Consider the following 23,793-nt stretch of genomic DNA (forward strand, 5'->3'; position numbering starts at 1 on the left):
ATCTAATCTTATATTCTTATATTAATAAATAAATAAGTTTCTTCTCGCCTATGCCGTCCACGCTTCGAATCACCCTGGATCCACCAGGGCTGGACCCCAGCACACCTCAATAAAAATTGATTAAAAAATAAAAACAGTCTTCAGCAAGGATGAGGTAGGTGGACAGCTTAGGGATTGGTATTGCCAGAATCAGAAAAAATAAAACATCTGTATTTTCAATAAATTTATTTCCTAATCTTTAAATAATACAAAGATTTTCCATGAAACACACTCTGATTATTTATCTGTCTCACTGATTATCAAGTGTGATACACAAAAATACTGAATGAAGAATCACAGCCAGTAACATCACAGAAACAGCATCGTGTGACCTATTACTGCCATGAGTCACGTTTTTCATTATTATAACAGTTTACTCAGGGAGTTAGTCAGAATTCTTGTTAACACAGTGAAGCCTTTCAATCAAACATATAACTTTGCTGGAACGAAGAAACATTTCCAGTGTAAGTTGGACGGTACTGATAAATTAGTGCTTTGCTCTCTTCAACATCAGATTGAAAATGGTGATTGTTTTTCCGAGCTGCAAGACAAAGAAAGGATTAATTTTTAAGAAGCTGGGGTACAACTTTCAAAAGGCCACTTTATGATGTCCCTTCCTCTAATCAGCATTATTTAGTGGGACAAGGCCAGCAAAAAGGAAAAAAATGTCTTATAAAATTTCCCCCAAAGCAGTACCTGACTTGGAGGGGCATTCTCCTGACAGCAGCCACACCTGCTCTGCACCAGATCCCACATGGTGGGGTTACATTCAAACACCTACTAGGCACTTACTAAGTACCTACTTTGCACAAGGCTTGACATCTCTCCTGGAGATGGAAATATTCACCAGGCCATGTCTTAACTCTCAAGCAATCTAGTCTGATTGCCATACAGAAGTGGATACTGTTAACATTTTTGTTAACACTGGTAGCGCAGAGTCTTAGCCACTGGACCACCAGGGAAGCCCCAATCTTTTATTTGCTTATTCTTTACTTAGGCTACTCACAACCTTAATTGGAAATAATCTTCTAAAATAAAGAGTCTTTGAGTTGATTTATCACTCTGGTCTTATAGACCAGAAAAGGAGGAAAATCTGACTACGAGACATCAAGGAAGAAGCTCCAACTCCTCCATCAGCAATCAAAGTGGCAACTGTGCCTAAACTATTCCCTGAAAGCTGCACATAAAGAGTAACCTATCATTGTGATGTGCTATGTCGGTATTAACAACAAATTCTAGAGGATCCCATCGCTGGGTACTTTGTATACCAAGTGACCTGCCCCACTGCAATACGTACATTGCAATATACAGGGATTTCTCTGGTGGCTGAGACAGTAAAGCATCCACCTGCAATGCAGGAGACCCAGGTTCAATCCCTGGGTTGGGAAGATCCCCTGGAGAAAGGAATGGCAACCCACTCCAGTATTCTTGCCTGGAGAATCCCATGGACAGAGAAGCCTGGCAGGCTACAGTCCATGGGGTCACAAAGAGTCAGACAGGACTGACTGACCGACTAACACTTTCACTTGATTGAACATGATACATTCTGTATATAAATCATACATTGTTTACGCCATGCATGAGTACAAACTATGAATATTACATCATTACATAGAACATTTTTTATAGACTAACTTCCTGAAGATGGTTCAAGAGTAAAGAGAAGGGAGACACTGTATAGCCGAGGCAGATGTGGTGATGTGGGGAGAAGACAGGCGGAAATTTGAAATGGAAGGAGGCATGAAGAAGTCGGCGAAGCTGAAGTTCGAACGTGAGGGGGTGAAGGCTCAGACTTTACCTTAAAGTCAAAATACAGTAATAAAGGCTTTTCTGGCATTTTTCAGAAAGAGGGCATTGGAAGATGAAGACGGTGGAGTCACGCCTGTGACAGTGCTGGAGAAAACCATGCCCTGCCCACCGCTGTCCTCATTCACTGCTACACACGTGAACTAAAAGGGTTTCTTAGGACTAATACTGCCCATGGGAGAACTTTCGGATTTTTTTAATTTGAGGTTTTGTCAAGAAATAACCCATTCAACTGAGCATAATCCTAAACTATGGTGAACTTGGGATGCAGTATATACCTGCCAGTGTGGACAGAGGGGTGATAAACCTCAGGGAAAGCTTGGATGGATGGAGAAGGCCAAGTCTTCCCATGCCCATGCCTCGCCCAAGGGATGCCCCATCCTTGGCGAGCTGCATCTATAGCTCTGTCTCACACCCACATCACTCAACTAAACCTCAAGCATCTAGAACCAAATTCTCAATTACCCACAAACATAACACTGTGTGACTACATCTGTGTTTCCAACATGAAAAAGCAGGCAAAGCGTATTAACTCTCCAGTGTGCCAATACCTATAGACAGGGAAATTTAAATCCACAGACTGATGAGTATAGATTCAACTCATGTAACTGTCTTGGAAAAATAGGATCTAATTCTCAGATAATGTCATAATTAAAATATTATTCCAAAGAAGAGTAATGATGATGGCTGTTGTTTAGTCGCTCAGTCACGTCCGACTCTTTGCGACCCTGTGGACTGCCTCCCGTCAGGCTCCTCTTTCCATGGTATTCTCCAGGCAAGAATACTAGAGTGGGTTGCCAGTTCCTTCTCCAGGGGATCTTCCCCACCTAGGGATAGAACCCACATTTCCTGCACTGGCAGGCAGATTCTTTACCACTGAGCCACCAGGGAAACCCAACAGTAATGGGAAAAAAATCTTAAAAAAAGGAATCAAGAAAGACAGAAAAAAGAAACAATCTTTATGCTGTTGTTTAAGAATTCAACTCACTTTAGAGAATACAATACTGTTAACTGAAATAATGGTCCTGATTTGATTTAAATGACTAATATCTCAATTTCAGGGCTCTCGAATTCATTTTCTTAAAAGTTAAACCTACAGAACATTTATAGACTACACAAAAGTTCAGATGAGGGCAATTTCCTTCAGAACCACACCAGAGTGATAAAATTATAACCTCTGCCTCAAATTACCTTCAGCCACAAAGAACTCTGCTAAATAAAATGCAGCCTTCACAGCATTAGGTGCATGGGAAATGCCTCGTAATTGCCCCCACTCATAAGGAGCTTTCTCCGGATGCCACTGGACACCATATATTGGATACTGGTTTCCTGCACAAAGAACAGACTGGTGAGTATTAAAGGGTAACAATGGTCTAAGATGTTACAATTATGTTGTATATTCTGTGTAAAATGTTACTTTTATAGCCCACAATGTCAGACAAAGTAAAACTGTGCATGTTATTATCAGAAACAAAGAATTTCAATTCACAGTCAATGTGAGGTTCATAATAACAGTATTTCACTGACTTATAACCTTTTATGAGAGTCCCAGGTGACTAGTGGTAAAAGAACCCGCCTGTCAAAGCAAGAGACATAAGAGACATTGGTTCAATTTCTGGGTCGGGAAGATCCCCTGCAGAAGGGCACGGTTACCTACCCATTCCAGTATTCTTGCCTGGAGAATCCCATGAATAGTGGAGCCTGATGGGCTACAGCCCATGGGGCCAAAAAGAGTCAGACACGACTGAAGTAACTTAGCACGCATGCACAACTTTTTATAATCTGAAATATGATTGACTTTACTGGGTGATCAGAGTTGTTGTTCGTCGTTTAGTCGCTCGGTTGTGTCCAACTCTTTGCGACCCTATGGACTGCAACACGCCAGGCTTCCTTGTCCTTCACCATCCCCCAGAGCTTGCTCAAACTCATGTCCATTGAGTTGGTGATGCCACCCAACTATCTCATCCTCTGTCGTCCCCTTCTCCTTCTGCCTTCAATCTTGCCCAGCATCAGGGTCTTTTCCAGTGAGTCAGCTCTTTATATCAGCTGGCCAAAATACTGGAGCTTCAGCCTTAGCATTAGTTCCTCCAATGAATATTCAGGATTGATTTCCTTTAGGATTGACTGGTTTGATCTCCTCGCAGCCCAAGGGACTCTCAAGAGTCTTCTCCAACACCATAGTTTAAAAGCATTAATTCTTCAGCACTCAGCCTTTTTTATGGTCCAACTCTCACATCTATACATGACTACTGGAGAAACTATAGCTTTGACTATATGGATCTTTATTGGCAAACTAATGTCTCTGCTTTTTAATACACTGTCTAGGTTTCTCACAGCTTTTCTTCCAAGGAGTAAGCATGATCAGAGTAGAGTAGAATAACTGAGCCGCTGAATACAGACCAGTTCAACAGTCAGGGGTACATCTGATTAGTGACAAGTTTCTTCTACAGTGGGTTTCTTTCCCCCCCACTTCACACCACATCTTCATCCCCTCCAATATAATGACTTACTCATGTGAGAATAAACTATGCCAGCATCTCTGGTGTCTTTATAGGTTAGTTAGTTTGTCTCAGCGTACACTGTGCCTCTCTCACAGTCTGTGGAATGGTTCATGACCTCACTGAATCAATTTTTAAATAGTTTCTTAAAGAAGTTTAAATTTGAAAGATTTTTGCTACCATAGTTCACTTATTCTTAGAATTATTAACTACTTTTATATATAAAAATGATATGATCCTTACGATTTACTGCAAAAAATATTCTAGTAGGAGGAAAAAGTAGATATGAAATAAGTCATGTCCGACTCTTGTGACCCCATGGACTGTATGAAATAAGAATGGCCACATAAATGTGAAAGTTGTTGAAACTTACAGAAAAGTACCCAGAATGTCACTATATTACTCGCCTACTTCTAAGTGTGTTTTTAAAATTCTGTAACTTTTTAAAAATGTGAATATATCTTCTGAGAAATTTACATACTCATCTCATTTTTTTCTTTATACATATGCCTTTCCTCATTTTAACAATTTATTGACCAGAGATGTATTAATACGTCTTTTGTTACCCAAACATTACTGACTGGTGAAAGTGAAGTGAAAGTGAAGTCGCTCAGTCGTGTCCGACTCTTTGTGACTCCACAGACCGTAGCCTACCAGGCTCCTGCCTCCATGGAGTGTTTTAATATCGCTGGCCACAGGATTAGTTTCTGCAAAAAACCCCCAGTCAATAGTGTGTTAAATGAAAAAGAAATCCTCTATTACTTTCGCATTGAAATTAAAACCCTAACTACCATATGAAAATACTGGCAGGAAAGAGTGATCTGAAAGTAGAAGTATCCAGGAAAAAGAGCACTGTCCTCTTGCATTCCATGAGACTCTGCTAGGAGAGATCACATCACAGAAAGGAAACCTAATTTATCCTACCCCTTCTTAGGCAAGGTTCACAAGAGGAGAACCGAAGACCAAGTAGCTGTGGTCACTACTCCATCCCTCTCCCCCTGCCCACCTCCCTACCTCCCTGTAACATACTCTCTTTCTCTGTCTGGGACCACATGTGGTGACAACAGCAGGAGACCCATTGGCTAGATGACTAGAAAATCAACTGCTACAGACAGATAACTGAAAGACGGGTCTTCTAATATATTTCTTTGAGATATGAAAAGTACTATTTAGGATAAGAAACACCCTAGCTACTACAAACCTAGGCAGCATATTAAAAAGCAAAGACATTGCTTTGCTGACAAAGGTCCATATAGTCAAGCTATGGTTTTCCCAGTAGTCATGTATGGATGTAAAAACTGGACCATAAAGAAGGCTGAATGTCGAAGAACTGATGCTTTTGAACTGTGGTGTTGGAGAAGACTCTTGAGAGTCCCTTGGACTGTGAGATCAAACCAATCCTAAAGGAAATCAGTCCTGAATATTCATTGGAAGGACAGACGCTGAAGCTGAAGCTACAATACTTTTGTCACCTGATGAGAACAGCTGACTCACTGGAAAAGATCCTGATGCTGGGCAGGACTGAAGGCAGGAGGAGAAGGGGGCAACAGAGGATGAGATGGCATCACCAACTCAATGGTAAGCAAACTCCAGGAGATTCTGAAGGACAGGGAAGCCTGGCATGCTGCAGTCCAGGGGGTCACAAAAAGTCGGACAGAGCTTCACAACTGAACAACAAGTGATAAATTGTAACAAGGATTTTCAGATAGATAGAAAAATAGATAGACAGATGAATGTTCAGACAGAGATACACACTGAAATTCAGAAACAAGTTGAGATTCACTCTCTTTTTTTTGTAAACTGCCATCACTGAAAGATCAGTGCAGGTTCCTGACAACGTAGGAACCAGGCCCTGTTCTTACTAATTTAGAACAAAAGTAAGAATGCTAAGTCGCTTCAGTCGTGTCCGACTCTGTGCAACCCCATAGACGGCAGCCCATCAGGCGCCACCATCCCTGGGATTCTCCAGGCAAGAACACTGGAGTGGGTTGCCATTTCCTTCTGCAATGCATGAAAGTGAAAAGTGAAAGTGAAGTTGCTCAGTCGTGTCCGACTCTTAGCGACCCCATGGACTGCAGCCTACCAGGCTCCATCCATGGGATTTTCCAGGCAAGAGTACTGGAGTGCGGTGCCATTGCCTCCTCCAAAAAGTAAGAATAGGTAGGAAATATGCAAATAAGAGCATCTCTAGTGTTTCTATCTAGCAGGTATCAGGAAGTTTTCAGAAGATAAAATTTTCAAATGAGCCTGGTATGATAACACAGCCAGAAACACAACCAACACAGAAACCTGACGCCCTAATTTCCAAGCCAACTCTCTTTCATTTACATAATTAGTTATCCATTCAACATCTCCTGGAAACACAAAGAAGAATGAAACAGTCTCAGCTCTCAATGAGCTCTTAGCTCTGAGCAGTTCTGCACACAGGATTCATTGAGGGTCCAGCCTTTCGGGTCCTGCTCCGTAGGGGTACTCTCCAGAGAGGGCACTCCTGAGCTTCACCTCAAGTTCTCCTGATTCAGTAACAATGCTGGTTTAAATGCTCCATTTAACTCCTGGAGTTTAGGACCTAAATACCCTTACTGTCCTTTCATCAATGTATTTAGGGAGATTTTTTTCTGTATGCCAATCACATTTTTTGTTATTGTCTAGAGCATGTCCTTAATCTGCAATGTTGCTAGAAACAGAAGTCATCTTCTCCATTTATCTTCATTGATCCTCCCCATAGTCTTCACCTCCCTTCTATTTTCATCACCTTGACCTAGAAGGTGACCCAGGTAAACTGCAACTGATTTGGAACCTGAGCAAAACATGGGCCTCTTTTCTCCAATAATGCCCTAACTTCCAACTTCAGTCCCCAAAGTTTTTCATGATTTTATTTTTAAGAGAGATTTTAAATGATTTTATTCATAAGAGAACTATAAAATCAAAATTCATAAATATAATAAAACAAAGTGTACATGTGCAGTGATACATACCTTCCATGGTTGAAATAAAGTCAATATTGCCATCTGTATTTGTAGTTAATATATTGAAAAACGCCTTTAACTTTTCATTCTTCGTATAATTCTAAAGTGCAAAAATAAAACCAAAATGATTACTTCTGCAGTAAATCTAAATTTAGCATGGATTTCACTGCATAATAAATGAGATACCATCACGGAGAGGCTCCACTTGTGGAAATGTGCGGTCAGAGGTTCTACTGCTAGTGACAGCAGCAAGTCAGCAGGAAAATTCTGGAACATTCTGCTCTGCAATGTACCTGAAAAAATTTAAGCCCAAGAGAAATCATTCAAACACAGGAAAAAAATAAAATCTGCTGAAGTCACAGCCAAAGAGAGGCCACTGTGAAGACACAATCAAGATGACTAAATGATTTGCAAACACATCATTTCCACAGGAGTATTCTAGTCAGGCACAAAATAAGTTCAACACACAGTTCCAAATATGTTTCATACTCATGTACCTTTCTTCTAGAATTGCAACATAAATAACAAATTCTTTGGACATGATAATGAGCAGGATTTTAACTTGAGTTCTCTAGACAGGGCTGAAAAATAGGTAAAACTGTCCACATGTGTATATATTTGTTTGCTCAGGAAAGGATCTAGAACTTTCAACACATTTTCAAAGTATCTGGGACTTAAATGGTTAAAAATATCAACGATGTGGAAAAAAACACAAACCAGGTCACAAACCACTAGACAGATCAAAAGAAGCAATTTGCTTCCCTGAAAACTGGAGTCTGACACAGACACACAGCAGCAAAAGGATAAGAAAATCCTAATGATAATCAAGGCCCCAACGTCAGCTGTCCTCAAATGAGCCTGTCATTCAGGATGCTAATGGTCCATGAGAATCCCAGAGCCCCAGATCATCAAAATCTGCTGATTCCTTATTTCAGTGGATTTCATTCCTGGTTTGTATAAATTGGGTTTCAAACACACACAACCAAAAGAAACTGACCCAAGACATATATTTCCCATATGATTTTTGCACTATTTGAATGTGAGAAAGAGTTTTGAAAAGTATAGAGCATTTTATAAGTTCTGGGAATAACAACTGCTTTCTATCCAAAATCCGTAAGAGAACAAGAAAGGTTGGTAGCATTCAGTTCTGATGATTCTGAGATCAAGTAATCTACAAGAATCATCTTTTTTGTTTTGTTTTTTTTGTTTTTTGTTTTTTTTTTTGGCTGTGCTGCAACTTCGCTGCTGCCTGAGGGCTTTCTCTGGATACACGGTGGGCGGGAGTGGGGGGGGGGTGGAGGTGGGTGTTGCTACTTTCTAGTTGTTGTGTGCAGACTTTGCCTTGTAGGTGGATTCTCTCATTGTGGAGAACAGGCTCTAGCGCACATGGATTTCAGTGGCTGTGGAGGACAGGCTTAGCTGCTCTGTGACATGTGGGATCTTCCCAGACCAGGGATCAAACCTGTGTCTCCTGTATTGGCAGGTGGATTCTTCAACACTGGAGCAGCAGGGAACTCCCAAGAATCAGTATCTATTTACACAAACTGGCAAATAAAGAAATTTGTCTGGTCTTTGTCCTGGGTTCCCGAATGGGAGCTTTTAAAACCCTTGTAAATTTCAAGGAAATTCGCGAGGGATGGGCATGTCTTTGTAATGCTCATGAGGTGGCATAAGGTGACCCCTGGACAGCTTTGGGATGAGGCTGATGACCAGACTGACCACGTGATTACAGCTGGTCTGGCTTTACCTGAATCTGCAGCACAATGGATATGAAACGGGCTTCAAGAGTAAATCTGACTTTGAGCCAGCCTGATCTCCAGGGATGGGACGGACGGGGACTAGAGACTGAGTTCAATAACATGGCCAGTGATGTAATCAATCATGCCTTCACAATGAACCTCCAATAAAAACCCTGAGCACCAAAGCTCCCTGGAGCCACTTGGCTGGTGAAATATTGATGTGCCAGAAGGGTGACGTGCCCTGAGTCAACAGAAAGAGGGCAGGAGGTTCTGCATTCATTCCCTCCAGACTTCAGCCCACGTGAATCCTTTACAGCAAAACTCTTATTGCAAACACAGCACTTTCTGAGCCCTGTCAGTCATTCCAGTGCATTATTAAACCTGTGTGTGAGTGTGTGCTAAGTTGCTTCAGTCGCGTCTGACTCTTTGCAATCCTATGGACTGTAGCCCGCCAAGGTTCCTCTGTCCATGGGGATTCTCCAGGCAAAAATACTGGAGTGGGTTGCCAGGACCTCCTCCAAGGGACTCTTTCTAACCCAGGGATTGAACCCGTCTCTTACATCTCCTGCATCGGCAGGTGGGTTTTACCACTAGAGCCACCTGGGAAGCTCTCCATACTCAGCGAAGAGTACAGAGACCAGCCCTACCCACGGAGACACGCTGCTGTATAATTCACTGCTGTCACCACTTACAGGCCGATCTTTCCTTATAACAACATTTTATTGGTATGATAATTAGATTATTTCACTGCCTCCTCCATTCTGCTGCCCCATGCCCCTCCCCCATTGAGGATTTCACCAATAACAGTGGTTTCTCCCAGGAAACATGCATATTTTGAGCTCAGTTGAACATGGGCTGTCGGCCACCTCCTCCTTGAACCCGGGCCCGCTGCCCCCATTTCCAATGCCGTTGCCCTAGAGCCCAGGGCCCCAGGTGCCTTGGCAGTTGGCGCAAGCAAGGACTGTCCACCCAGGAGGAGAGAGAGAGTGCCCACAGCCCCCCGCCCAGGTACCCTCTCTTGGCCTTAGTTACATCACAGCCCCTGTGCCCAAACCTCACCCAGCCCCAAGCCTGGCCCACTTTCAAAAAAAAAAGCTTCCCACTTGGGAAGCCACCTGGGAAGCTTCATTAACTCCATGGGTATCCCCAAACTCATGGCCAGTTGATCAGAAGTGTGAGTAGCCTTGGAGCGTGACTAGAGGCTGGTAACTGATGTAAGGGTAGTCTGGTCAGGGAGATGACCTTTACCTGGAGCCTGAGCTACCTCCAGGGTATACTAGAATGGAGTACACCCCAGTTGGGGTCAAAACACAGTACACAGCCAAGGGGGAAATGCAGATTCAACCCCTGGGTCAGGAAGATACCCTGGAGGGGGGACTGGCAACCTACTCCAGTATTCTTGCCCAGAAAATCCCATGGAAAGAGGAGCCTGGTGGACTATGGTCCATAGGGTTGAAAAGAGTTAGACACAACTGAAGCTAACATTTATGAGAGTTATGTTTAAAGTGCTTAGGACAGTACCCAGAAAACAGTCTTATTTAACCCTCACCAAAAACCTTAAATGTTTTTAGAAATCATTTGTAGAAGTTAAGACAGGTTAAATGATTCCCCAAGGCAAAAGTAACAAAGTTAGAACTCAAAACCAGGTCTTATTTTAGAGTTTTTCATTATGCATGGTCCTGATATCACTAGAAGCAGTTAAGTTATAAACATGCAAAATCCCTTAAACCATCTTTATAACTGAGTACAAAGAGTTATACCTCCAGCCTGTGTAAATAAATTAAAAATTAACAAATGTTACAAACACTTTTTGACTTGGATATTTGCAACTTACTAATCTTACCCAGTTACTACGTTTTTGAAGAAGCAAAAAGAAAATTCTTACCTCTAGAGAAGTTCAGTGGCAGTTTAATTCCAACAGTATCTGTAAGGGTTAATAAGCTCTCTCCACTGACCAGATAAATAAGCTCTTCAAATCCAAGGCAGGTGCCCCACACAGGAAAATAGTCTCCTTCGCCAAAACTCTTTGCAGAGTAAAGAGAAAAACTAAGCTTATTCAAACTTTTCATAATAAAATTTATACATTCAGTTTGTCCTAACAAGATGGGCATTTGAGTCACACATGGATTTCTAAGGAATTTCCAAGATCAATAGTAGTAGGCCAGCATTTTCTCTTCTATCAGCTGGTTATCACTTCATCTCTCTATAGACCAAGCACCCACATAACAGTTAAGGTTTAATTTACTGAACTATCCAAACTCAGTTGTGCTGGGAAAGAGACAGACATCTGCCAGTCAACTACCAGACAATACACGTTATCATTTAGGGACTGTAAATATGGAAGATGATGCTAGATAAATGCCTATTTATACATTGTGTACAAATCCTATTGTTTTAAATGACTGTCCAGGTTTGAAACTACTCTGAATGGAGGTTTTCCTTTCCCTCCATTATGTCAGAATTTATAGTAACAGCCTTCAGCCAATCAGATTTAATCTAATGAAAGCCATAATTTGGAAGGAAGGAAACAGTCAGCAAGCAAAAGTACTGACTTTTCACAGAGTAAACTAAAGAAGTACAAATGTACTATGGCTCTGAGGGAATTAAAATGACTAGTGACTGGGAAAAAAGTATTCTGGTGACAGAATTTTCTGATTAACTAAAGATTAAACCAATATGTACTGATAGTTACAAAATGGGTTTTGTAACTTCCTTAAAAACAGTGGTTTTCCTGCATAGACTGTAAAATATAACCTAACTGTGTGTGTGTGTGTGCGCTCATTCTCTCAGTCATGTCCGAGACTGTTTGCAACCCCATAGACTGTAGCCTGCCAGGCTCTTCTGTCCATGGGATTTTCCAGGCAAGAATACTGGAATGGGTTGCCATTTCCTACTCCAGTAACGCAACTGTAAATACAGAAAATGTTAGGGAATTTTTTTCTGTTCCTCAGTAAGAAAAATATAGAACAATATTAATTTTTATATTTTCCACTTCAAGATATGATCTTCATACTTCATATACAAATATAGGAAATTTTTACTTTTAGAAGTTAGAATTGCATATGTTATGTTGAAAGGTCTTATGGCATTCACTTAACAATAAACACAAAAGAAGACAGAACTGCTGTTTCCATATGTACCAAATTTGATCTCTGGACTAAATGTTAAATCCCCACTTGCTGGGACCGCATCTTTTATTTGTTGTGATCAGCAGAACAAAGGACACAGAGTGGAACCATATAGATCTAACAGAAATCACTTCTGAAGGCTGCTTCTTCTGAGGGCTTGTAGACCCCAGTGGCTACACCTAAATGGAAGTTCAAGATTGCTAAGCTTTTTTCTTTGTTTTGAAATCTTCAAGTTGTCAAATAAACCTTTTGTGTCTTATGGGTTGGGCAGTTAGGTGACTCCTTTGTGTTTCTTCTAATTGAACAAACCAGGTTACACAAGTCTCTATTTGCAAAAGGAAGAGTTACTTTATAATATTCATATATATGCTTCCCAAATGCATTTTTAAATCATTCTTGTTATAATTTTGTTAAATTTCAATTTTGCTCATTAGTTTTTCCAAAAAATGTCCACTGAGCAGGTACTAAGTACACAGAACCATATGGTATGAAATGAGGAATGCCTCGAAGGGTATCAGAACCATGCAATCTGATGAGACATCAACAGCTAACTTCAAGATATTCAGTCTCTGAGATAAAAGCCCCTTAATCTCAGAGAGCTTCCCTGGTAGCTCAGTGGTAAAGAATGCAGGAGATGAGGGTTCAATCCCTGGGTTGGGAAGATCCCCTGGAGAAGGAAATGGCAACCCACCCCAGTATTCTTGCCTGGGAAATCCCACAGACAGAGGAGCCTGGCGGGCTACCGTCCATGGCGTCACAAAGAGGTAGACATGACTTAGTGACTGATCAACAACAACAAAATACTCTAAAAGTTGAGCAGGAGAAGGATGCCATTCCAGCGGGGGTAGAGGGACATCTCCCCATAAGGTGCACAACTCTTAGCCCTGAAAGCTGGCTAAGGCACAAATGACAGACGAGGTAGAAAGAAACAGACTAAGCAGATTTGAAACTAGGACACAGGATATGTTCTAGAAAACACCAGTTTGACTGCAAGTACCTGCACAAACAAAGGCTGGAAAAGGTGGGCTGTGAACACACTCTTCACTCAAAGACTGTCTTGACTCAAAGACTACAGAAGGCTACAGGTCATTGAGCCAAGCCAGTCAACATTTTCCAACAAGTATCTCACATGCTAAAGGCAGTTTCTTAGGGAATTATTTAAGGTTGGATAGATGGTAGGGCCAGCAAGATTAATTAGAAAATTGCTGCTAACAGTTCCAGGGAGAAATCCCAAGAGTTTGAGGTATGATGCAAAGGCAGGCGCAATGTGAGGTTACAGAGAAGCTGAGAGGCTCCACAAGTCACTACACATGCAGCCTTAGGGGCCAAGGTAAGTGTGAAGCAGGGTCAAACAGGATTGGATGAGTTGAGGCAGCTTGCGAGGGGAGATGAGAATTAACGACCTATGAACAACGCCCAGTACATAATAGAGACTGCTTACTCAGCCACCATGAGTGCCTGGTTCATGATGATGAGCCCGAGTACAGAGGGCTGGTCAGCAGAACTGGAGGGTTCCCTGGAGTCCAGAATTAAATGAAGTACCAGAAAATAGCTGAGAGCTGCCACAGGGTGGAAAAGAACCAGCATCTCAAATGTTAAAGGGGTGATGAGACTACAGAATGGTGAAGGAAGTACCACCACGTCCTTTAAAGAAGAATTATCCTTTTGGAAAATTACAAAAACTCACCTAGAATAATAAGAAATAACTGAGACTTACCTTTATGGACAAGTTGTAAAACGTTTTGGCCACGCGAGCGTAACCTGATTTCATGAGGTTAACGCTTCCTCCAGGGAAAAGAACTCTGAAACAACATCAAATAGGGTGCATTTCAACGTCTCCTCCCTTCCAGAAAATCAACAATCTTTTTATTTTAAAACAACCTTTCCTGATTACATAAGCAGCCAGAGCACCAGAGAAAATGAGAAAAGTTAGGCAAAAAAATATAAAACAGTTACAATCCCACCTATTTGTAAACTACTGCAGTTAATAATGCATTTGTGTATATTCTACCAAACTTCTTGGATAAGCAAGTCTATGTTTGAAATAGAGTATGGATAAGTTAAAGTAAAAGAAACTGGGGGCAAGAGAAGAATATGCAGACCTAGAAATCAAGCAGAAATAAAATTCTAAGTATAGCTATTAATAAGTTTAAATTAAAATGATCAGAGATGCCAAAATGAACTGCAGGTTCATAGCCATGAGTCAGTCTTGGCTCACACACACACAAAAAAATTGTTTTAACCATAAAGAATGAACTAGTCATAAAAATACAATAGGCTAGAATTGAATATCCATGAAAATTTTCATTTATTATTATTTCCCTGAGTTCTCTTCAGAAATAAGAATGGCATCAGAAAATTTTGAAAAAGAACACAATGACAATTCTTTTTTTTATTTTTAAAAATTTAAATTTACTTATTTTAATTGGAGGCTAATTACTTTACAATATTGTATTGATTTTGCCATACATCAACATGAATCTGCCACGGGCGTACATGTGTTCCCCATCCTGAACCCACCTCCCACCTCCTTCCCCATACCATCCCTCTGGGTCATCCCAGTGCACCAGCCCCGAGCATCCTGTATCCTGCATTGAACCTGGACTGGCGATTCATTTCTTATATGATATTATCCATGTTTATGACAATTCTAAAAAACTTCTCAGAAAAAAAAAAAGAAGAGCATCACAAACATCTGACTATTGGACTCTACCAATAGAAGAGATATATAGAAAAGTATTTTTATTTTTATTTCAACTTTTCAAATTAAAGAGCTCTTAAAGTAACTAAGGACATTCTAAACAGATTACAAAGGTTGGAGAAAATATATTAAAATTTTTAAAAAGTACTTAAATATGAATTTGAGATGTAAGAAATATCACTTTTGAGACTGTTGCGCATTCAGTAATAGGTATTAGCCTGGAGAGTCAGAGATGGGCAATTCTTGCTGTTGGTAAGGTCATGGTCTGGTAGGAAATACCAAAACTGCCACAAAACGGAGCAGGAAAGTGGCTAATGAAGACTCATTAGCAGTTCTCCCTTTTCACTGACTCAGTATTTAAAAAGCTGCCTCTGAGCGAACTTGGCATGTATAACCTCAGTTCATTCAAAAGTAAAACTTGACTGTCCCTCCTGATTGACAAACACCTTGAAAGCAAGGCTCCACCTTTTCATCTCTGCACCGTCCCCCCAAAACAGTACAGGGTTCACTGCACAACAGGGCTCAGTAAAAGTGGTTCTTAAAGTGGGAGGCGAGGCGTGCTCACTTTATTTTCGAGGTTCTACCTCATGGTCTCTCCTGGACTTATCTTTGTGCATGCCAAAGTACACTGTACATAACAGGCATTGTAAATATTTCACTAAATTGAACTGATTTTAAATACTTACTGATCTAAACTGAATTGAATGCAAATGATAGCTTTGAACATAGCTTTTTTAAAAAACTGAACAATTATTTTTAATTTTTAAAAGTTCTTTTAATAAAAGCTTTACAGTAAGATAGACTCCCTCTATTCCACTCCCAAGGAGAAATAACCACCATTAAGATTTGCTGTGTTAACCTGGTATATATTATGCATGTCTCCTCATCCCAACTTCAAAAACAAAAGCAAATGGGAGTACACTACACACACCTCTGTGCACCCTGCTTGTTTCGTGTAACAATACCACACTATTCAGGTTACAACAGTGATTCAGGGCATCATCTACAGACACCCTCATTTTTAACCATATTCTATCACATGAGTATAGTTTATTTTTTAACCCAGTTCCCAACTGATGAGTGGGTGGATGGGTTCCAAATCAGGGGTATTTCAAACAATACAACAGTACATATGTTCGGGCCCAGGTCATCATATATATAAGACAGGACTATATCTTTTTTGCTTTACTTTTTATTGAAATATAGCCAAGTTTCAATACTGTGTTAGTTTCAGATGTACAGCAAAGTGACTAGGTTTTCTTTTCCAGATTCTTTTCCCTTATAGGTTATTATAAAATATTGAGTATGATCCCTGGGCTGTACAGCAGACCCATGTTGGTTACCTATTTCGCATATAGTAGTGTGTATATGTTAAAGGAGAGGATTCTATTTGTAAAACAGGATTCTTTCTGAAGCATTTCCTGGGTCACACGGTACGTGCATTTTTAATTTCAAAAGATTATAAAACTGCCCCCAAGAGACTATCTAACTTCCACCCTGATAGAAGAAATTTTCACCTACTATGAGCTAGCATGAGCTAGTATGGGGAAGTCATTCTGACTTATACATGATTTGACTTGAACTTTATGCTAATAAGAACAGTCTGTCTATGGTCCATCAAATATGTACTGTACCTCTGCTTTAACCATTAAGAAAAGAATGCATTATCTAGAAGTTAAAGAAAAGTCCACTCTGAAGATAGGGATAAATGGCTGCCCTTCCTATGACGCCCATGCTAGTAGTCCTTCCAAGACCTGGTCCTTCCAAGGTTCCCTTGCCAGACATTAAGGTCATGCTGACTTGCTGGCTGCGTCTCTGTTGAAACCTGGAAGGAATGTAACCCTGTCATGTTTGATGTACATTCTTTGATCTGTCAAGATATAACACGGTGTTTTTCCAAAGCACTTTCTTCCTGGGCTATAGTCCTCAGTATGGCTTGAAGAAAACTTTCTTCTGTTCCTTTATGTAGATTGTTTGTATCTTATTTGCATCAACAACTCCCACAAATAAAGTATAAGAACACTGTTTCCTCATACCCTCACTTTAGCACATCAGCACATTTTCTGTTTTCTGCCAACTTGGTGGTTTTTAATTGTTATAATTAGCTTTCCTTTAATTATGAGTAAGTCTCACATTTTTTCATATGATTTTTTTCTGTGAGGTAAGCAATCATATCTTTTGTGATGAAGCTAGAGGATATAAAACATTTTACCAAATTCTATTCAAATCACCTTCTGAAAGATAACCAATTAATATCTTCAGTCTTAAGACATAAATCCCCTAAGCAAGCAGTATGTCATGGCCTCCAAAGTGGCTTCAAAGCCTTTAAGACAAGCATTAAAAGAATAAAAATTATGTCACACATTAAAAAACATATGTTATCTACTATATAACATTTATTTTTTAACCTGCCTTCTCTCTGCAGGATTTTTGCATCACTCAACAAAATAATTTCTATAAAATAACTCAGAAAACTAACATTTATACCACTGAAAAATAGTTACCTAGAAACATGTATTATATTCATATGTACTCCTTTGCATCACTTAGACCTCATATACTGTCTTAAACCAATGTTGGCAACTTACCCATTAATAGATTTGAAAAGCTTTTCATACTCTTCATTTTTAAGATCAAGCCTGAAAATGATAAAAATAGTTATAAAACATCCATTCCCAAAACTGAAGAAAGAAAGTCTCTAAATAAAGCTACCACATTAATATTTAAAAGCCAGGTGAAAATAATTCTTTTTTAAAAAAACATTTATTTATTTGGCTGCATCAGGTTTTAGTTGCAGCATATCAGATCTAGCTCCCTGACCGGGGATGGAACCCAGACCCCCTGCACTGGGAGCACGGCGTCTTAGCTGTGGGAACACCAGGGAAACCGCTGAGTCCCAGCATTCTGCCAGGTGAATCTCCCCAGATTATGTCAACAAAGAGGGGACCAGTCGGGACACAGAATCTTCCCCACAGACATTTAAATCAGGATGGGCAACCACCACCATCAGGAGCTCAAATGGATTGAGATGAATCAGCTGCTCTCCAGGGACTCCTGCCAGGTAGCCTTGCAGCCGGGCTCTGGTCATTTCACTCATTCTAAAAAACGGTTCCCATGTTGTCCATGCCTGAATTTGGGGGCCCAGTGCATCACTATTAAGGGGCTTAACTGTGAGGTGGGGACGGGGGTCACAAACTTAGGTGTCTCAGAGACCTTGAAGGCAAAACAGACCAGGGCACGTTCTTTGAACACAGATGACATCTGCATGTTGTCAGACTTTCTGGAAACGCAAGACCCCCTCAATAAGTTCTCTTTAAAGAAAACAGCGTACGTCTAGTAATGATGGCAAATGACAGCTTTGGAGCATGAAAAGGAGCAACAGGCACTGCTGCCAATGGGACAGCTCTTGCTCTGTTCAAAATTAGCTCCAGAAAACGGTGTTAAAAAAAAAAAAAAAGGCCAGAAATCCAGACTTTTATGATGTCTCCTGATTTGTACATACCTTAAACACTACAAATGAAACAGATTTTTAGACCAAAAGTGCCAGTGGGCTGCCACACGCCACCCCTCAGGAGGCGGACACCCTCTGGGTCCCTCCAGTTCTAGGGCAGGAGATTGTGAAGGCCAGACAGGAGGAAGGGCACCTGCTTCCTCTGAAGGGCCCTTCCCCTGAAGGGCACCTTCACCTGCTCAAGGATTCTGCTGAGGTCTCCCGTCCACTTCCTCTTTCCTTCTGAACTGCAGCAGTCAGTCCCCAGCATCCGAAATTCAGAAATAAACCCAAACAACATCATCAGTGTGATCACGACTCATTCTATATTAGGCAATCCTTTGCAGGTTGCTCTGGGAATTTAGCTGCCACGTATTACACTGCTTTTATAGAATCACATGACTCTAATTCTGAGCAATATACCTTAAAATGAACTTTGGGAATCCAAGCTGGAAATTAACCTGTATGCCATGTTTTCAGCATCTCAGTCATAAATCTCAGTATTCTGCCAGTCATCAGTTTCAACACTTCCCGTTTCAAAACCTCTGCCATTCTTGTCTATTCCTCCCTGTGCCCTTTCATCCTAGTAGTCATCAAGTCTTATTGATTTTTTTTAAAGACATTTACCTAGCAGTTCTACAACCACTGCTCTAAGCCAAGCCTTCCTTGCTTCACACCTAACCCAATCACATCTCTGAACTGGCCTACCTGTCTTTTGTCTCTCCCACCTTCCACCCATGTTATTAAACCTATTTTCTAAACGAACAGCTTGCAGAAAAAGCTTCCAGGATCAAAACTTTGCAAGTTGCCTGGAGGACTGTCCAGAACCTCCACCTCAGCTCTAAAACTCTGCTGTTTGTTAGTTAAGTTCCAAAGAAGATTTCATTTGAAAAAATTAGATTGCTATGAAAAAACTGAAGACTAACATCAAAAGCAAATGTTCATCTAAAGATAAAACCATTTTGTGGTACTATTCTCAAAATCGTAGTATTTGCATTTTGAGTATTAATGTTCTACTTTTGTTACCATTTTTTAATGTGAAATTATTTACAATAACAGGTTTTCCTGAGCAAACAGTTGTGTTTTATGTGTGAAACCACTTATAATACATTAGGTGAGTGTGCTAGAAGACCCTCAAACACACTATTTTGGGGTGATAAGATAATATCAATACAACAACAAGGCTTTTGTAAAAAAAAAAAATTCAAGTCTTTCCAAATCAAAATGACATGAATCATTTATCATGTCATGTCATGAATATGACACGAGTCATTTGATTGTTCCTTAGATCATTACACCACAAAAATAATGTAGCTCCTTTAAAATCGCAATACCTGCAATTAATATCGAAGCAATAGTGCTGTATTAGTCATTTCCAAACTTCTAAAGTGGGGTGGGAAGGTCTCTGAAAAGTCCTCTTCTAGAATATTCCTTGATTCCCTACATGTTTCTTTACACTAATATTATGGAATGAAGCTGGTGAATCTAGAAGTGCTTTTACTCCATTCCTTTTGTAATATCTGATGAGGATCACCTTTTCTGGAGTAAAGGAACTTATCATTTCATTCTCTATCTAATATACATGACACAGCTCTAATAATAATGATAGAAACATGCAGCTTCACACTTTGGACAACTTAATGAGAGACTCTAAGCATTAGATTTGGGGCAAAAACCAGGTATAACATTAATGTGCTTGAATAATGCAATCGCAAGAGAGAAAGAATTCATTTTAGAGATAAAAGATAACTTTAGAGAGGAAACAGAAGTTGCAGTTTTTTTAATTCAGTGTAAAAACTATTGCATCGTACCTTACTGGTACCACTCTTGCACCAGCTGACTCTAGAAACTTCACGTAGGATGCAGCAATGTAGTATTTTCCCAGGGCTCTCATGTTCTTATTATGGCACTTTTGCATTAATATTCCTAAATTACAAAAAAAAAATAAAGTTTCTGTTTCAAGTAATATCCTTTTTTCCTGCTCAGAAACTGAAACATATCACCCTAGAAATGTCACTTCTTCACTCATTTAATTCACAGAATTACACATGAAGCTTCTCCTGAAAGGATATCTATAGGATTTGGGAAAGGAGTAGTGGAGGCTGATCTGAATTTTAAGTAGCTTCCGCTCTTGCCACATCGGGGAGGCCAAATAAGCCCCCAAAGCCAGGTTCTTTGGCACAAGCTAGAATCTATGTCAGAGTACCAATCCTTAAATCCAGCAGAAGGCCCCCCCCAAACACACACACACACACAGAGGCACGGTTTCCTTGACAACAAAGCAAAAGAGTGAAAAAATTCTCTATGCATGTTTCTCCAACACCATCAACACAATCTTAATCCAAGCAACAAAACATCCTGCCTACCCCCCCAACCTGGATTATTCTAACAGCCCCTTAAAAGGTCTCTCTGCATCCCTTTTTTTGTTTTGAAGGAGCTTTACTCAGATTTACTGAGGTATAGATTACATATAGTAAAATGCACATATATTTTACCAGATAACATGGAACAAACATTGTAATCAAAATTTAAAACACCCTGTGTAGTTTTGTTTTGCAGTGTGCTCAGCAGCTAAGTCATGTCTGACTCTTTGCCACTCCGTGGACTGCAGCCTGCCAGGCTCCTCTGTCCATGGAATTCTTCAGGCAAGAATATGGAGTGGGCTGCCATTTTCTCCTCCAGGGGATCTTCCTGACCCAGAGATCAAATCTGAATCTGCTGCATCTCCTGGATTGGCAGGCGGATTCTTTATCACTGAGCCACCCAGGAAGCCTACACAGGATTACATTTTGAGTTAACTCCCTTTGAAATAATGCATCCCAAGTTCCAAATATTGATACACAACACATATGAAAATTGGCACTACCAATATCCATGAAAAAATGCTCAATTACTTTCTATTTAGTTACAGGATACAGTGCCCATCTTCGTGGGAAATAAAGGGGGGGGGAAAGAAACACAATGAAAGGCGTAACACTACTACCAGCTAAAATGAAATCAATTCTAGTTGTCCGCCCACAAATTACTTTTTTGCACATTTCAAATACGAGCTGATTTCTCCAGGGTTGCTTTCCCTTGCCCCAGTCTTTAATGTCCTGGCGATGCAAATTGATTTTACTCTCTTTATAGAACATGAGTGTGTTGAAAAAGAAAAATGACTTGTTTAACCTTAACATAAAACAGAATTGCTACTAGGATCACAGGAGGCACGGCTGCCCTCCGCTGCCAAAGACGACAAAGGCCAGGTATACCATAATTTCTTAATTATCTAGTCAATTCGATTTTGCATTGTTCCTCGAAATGAGCCCTCAACCAGTGAAATTTTAATAAAGATAATGCATGCATACAGAAGGTTTAGTTAGCAGAAATTCCTGCTGCTGCTAAGTCGCTTCAGTCGTGTCCGACTCTGTGCGACCCCATAGACGGCAGCCCACCAGGCTCCCCCGTCCCTGGGATTTTCCAGGCAAGAGTACTGAAGTGGGTTGCCATTGCCTACTCCGCAGAAATTCCTGCTGCTGCTGCTGCTGCTAAGTCATTTCAGTCGTGTCCGACTCTGTGCGACCCCTAGACGGCAGCCCACCAGGCTCCGCCGTCCCTGGGGTTCTCCAGGCAAGAACACTGGAGTGGGTTGCCATATCCTCAGGATTCTTCACGATGCATGCTCCTCCCTTCCAATTTTAAGAGCCAAGGATTTGCGGGAAATCAACGAGCATTACCTAGGTATATTTCAGCAGGATCTCAATGATGGTTTGACCCCTGGGCTAAGAAGGCACACATACTAACCCTAATGTTTCCAGGACCGGATGCACCTGCCTTAGCGCAGCAGCTGGAAGCGCCCAGGGCACGCTCCCGGCTCACCAGCCCCAGCCCCAGCCCTGGCCGCCTCCTTACCGATGATGGGCTTCTTGGGGGTGGGCGCAGAAGGGGCGCTCAGACCGAGGCCCGTCGCCCCGCACAGAACCAGACCCAACACGCTCAGCAGGCGACCCAGTCTCGCCATTGCGCTCGCTGCCTCCCGCCGCCTTTCAAAGGCTCTACCGGCGAGCCGCCGAATGATGCAGCTGTAGTCTCGGCCGCTCGAGGGCGTCGGGCGGGGGCGGTGCTCCGCCGCGGGGGCGGTGCTCCGCCGCGGGGGCCTATGGGAAAGGCCGTCCGGGCGCATGTGCGCTGGGGCCGCAGGGGTGGGCGACTCCGGGAACGCAGGGGGCGTGCCTACCCCTTCGCTCCGCAGCCGCTTGGACCCCGTGCCCCCAGCCCGCCCCCTCGGCGTCTGCGGGAGCTCAGGAAGGTGCGGTGGGATCCGTGTACTCGAGCCCGCCCTTTTAGCTGTTTCCTTGACGTGACCTGAAGTCACCCGGAACTAACTGGGGCGCCGGGTCCAGCGGCCGAATGGGGAGCGTTGGATCGCAGCCTGACCTGATTGGTAACCAGGCAGCGAGGGAGGCTGGCGAGAGGTTCTAGAAGTCGCCTGAGAACTTTGCGCCATTGGTTGCTCCAGCCCAAAGTCGTCTTGAGGAATGCTGGCGGCGGAGTTGGACGCCCCCGCTTTCTATCAGGAATGGTCCGTGACTTGGAAGGTAGTTTTCGCATCCTGCCATTTGCGTGCAGGTCGAGGCTTCTGGACCAAACGAAGAGAAGATGAGGAAAGCCCGATGGATATGAACACTCCCACGAGCATCGCCCCAGCTCAGAACTGGGTCAAGGAGGAGCCCACTCCTGGCATCACGACAAAAACAAGTGCAGGCCAGACCCGCACACGGTGCCTTCTAACTTTAATGTTGATGCCAAGCCCAAGCGCAGACTGTTCTACAACAGGGCACAAAGGGTCACTTGGGTTCCTAATCACTAAGAGTTTTTTTGAGGTTTCTGTTTAAAATTTGAAAAGAGATTTAGAAACACTGAACTTGTTTGGGTGGGCTAGTAGATGAAAGGTAAGCTTTTTCTTTCTGTGTGAAAACCTAAATATAAAGATACGGCTTATACTGACTGGAAGTTCCCACCTATAAGGGTGAAAATCAGAATAAAATTGAAGAGTATTTGATAATCAACTCAATGCCAAATATAGAGGATGCAAAGATTAATTGGGCAATGCCTTGTTTTTTCCGTCTCAGAAGTTTGCAATTTTGTAAGGAAAAGAGAGAACAGGATTTGTGAAGAGAATGTATTTCCAGAAGAGCGAATGCAATATGTCGTATGCTTTGTTAGGATAATAATGCTGCTCTGGAAGGGTGTGGTGAGCTATAAGCTGAATGGATGTGTTTGTGAAAGGCCCTACATATTCGCCTTGTTTTGAAATCAAATGAACAGATGAGGAAACTTTGTACCAGTATGAAGTTGTTGTGCTGGAGCAATTGTCTGTCCACATAGGAAAAAAAGTATTACCTTTCATTATACACAAAAATAAACTCTAGGTGAGTAAAGAT

The 23,793-nt window shown here is 41.5% G+C and overlaps 1 protein-coding gene across 1 annotated transcript; it reads right to left on the minus strand.

Annotated features, from left to right (window-relative positions):
- Positions 1–208: 208 nt before the first annotated feature.
- Positions 209–22,730, minus strand: GGH (gamma-glutamyl hydrolase). Its single transcript, XM_040261286.1, has 9 exons — positions 22,262–22,730; positions 20,182–20,296; positions 17,469–17,519; positions 13,897–13,981; positions 10,937–11,075; positions 7,499–7,605; positions 7,322–7,412; positions 3,037–3,174; positions 209–580 (listed from the first exon to the last, which is right to left on the minus strand). Exons 1-9 carry the CDS (start codon positions 22,530–22,532, stop codon positions 459–461), a joined length of 1,119 nt encoding a protein of 372 aa, XP_040117220.1. The 5' UTR covers positions 22,533–22,730; the 3' UTR covers positions 209–458.
- Between the last annotated feature and the right edge of the window lie 1,063 nt (positions 22,731–23,793).

The sequence above is a fragment of the Oryx dammah genome, unplaced genomic scaffold (genome assembly GCF_014754425.2).
Source record: "Oryx dammah isolate SB20612 unplaced genomic scaffold, SCBI_Odam_1.1 HiC_scaffold_19, whole genome shotgun sequence".
NCBI classification, from domain to species: Eukaryota; Metazoa; Chordata; class Mammalia; order Artiodactyla; family Bovidae; genus Oryx; species Oryx dammah.

Coding starts and splice junctions, on each gene's coding strand:
- GGH (XM_040261286.1), bottom strand. CDS start 22,532: ATGCGCCCGGACGGCCTTTCCCATAGGCCCCCGCGGCGGAGCACCGCC. Junction 11,076..13,896: donor TTTACAACTTGTCCATAAAG/GTAAGTCTCAGT, acceptor TACTCTGCAAAG/AGTTTTGGCGAAGGAGACTA. Junction 7,413..7,498: donor AGTGGAGCCTCTCCGTGATG/GTATCTCATTTA, acceptor TTTGCACTTTAG/AATTATACGAAGAATGAAAA.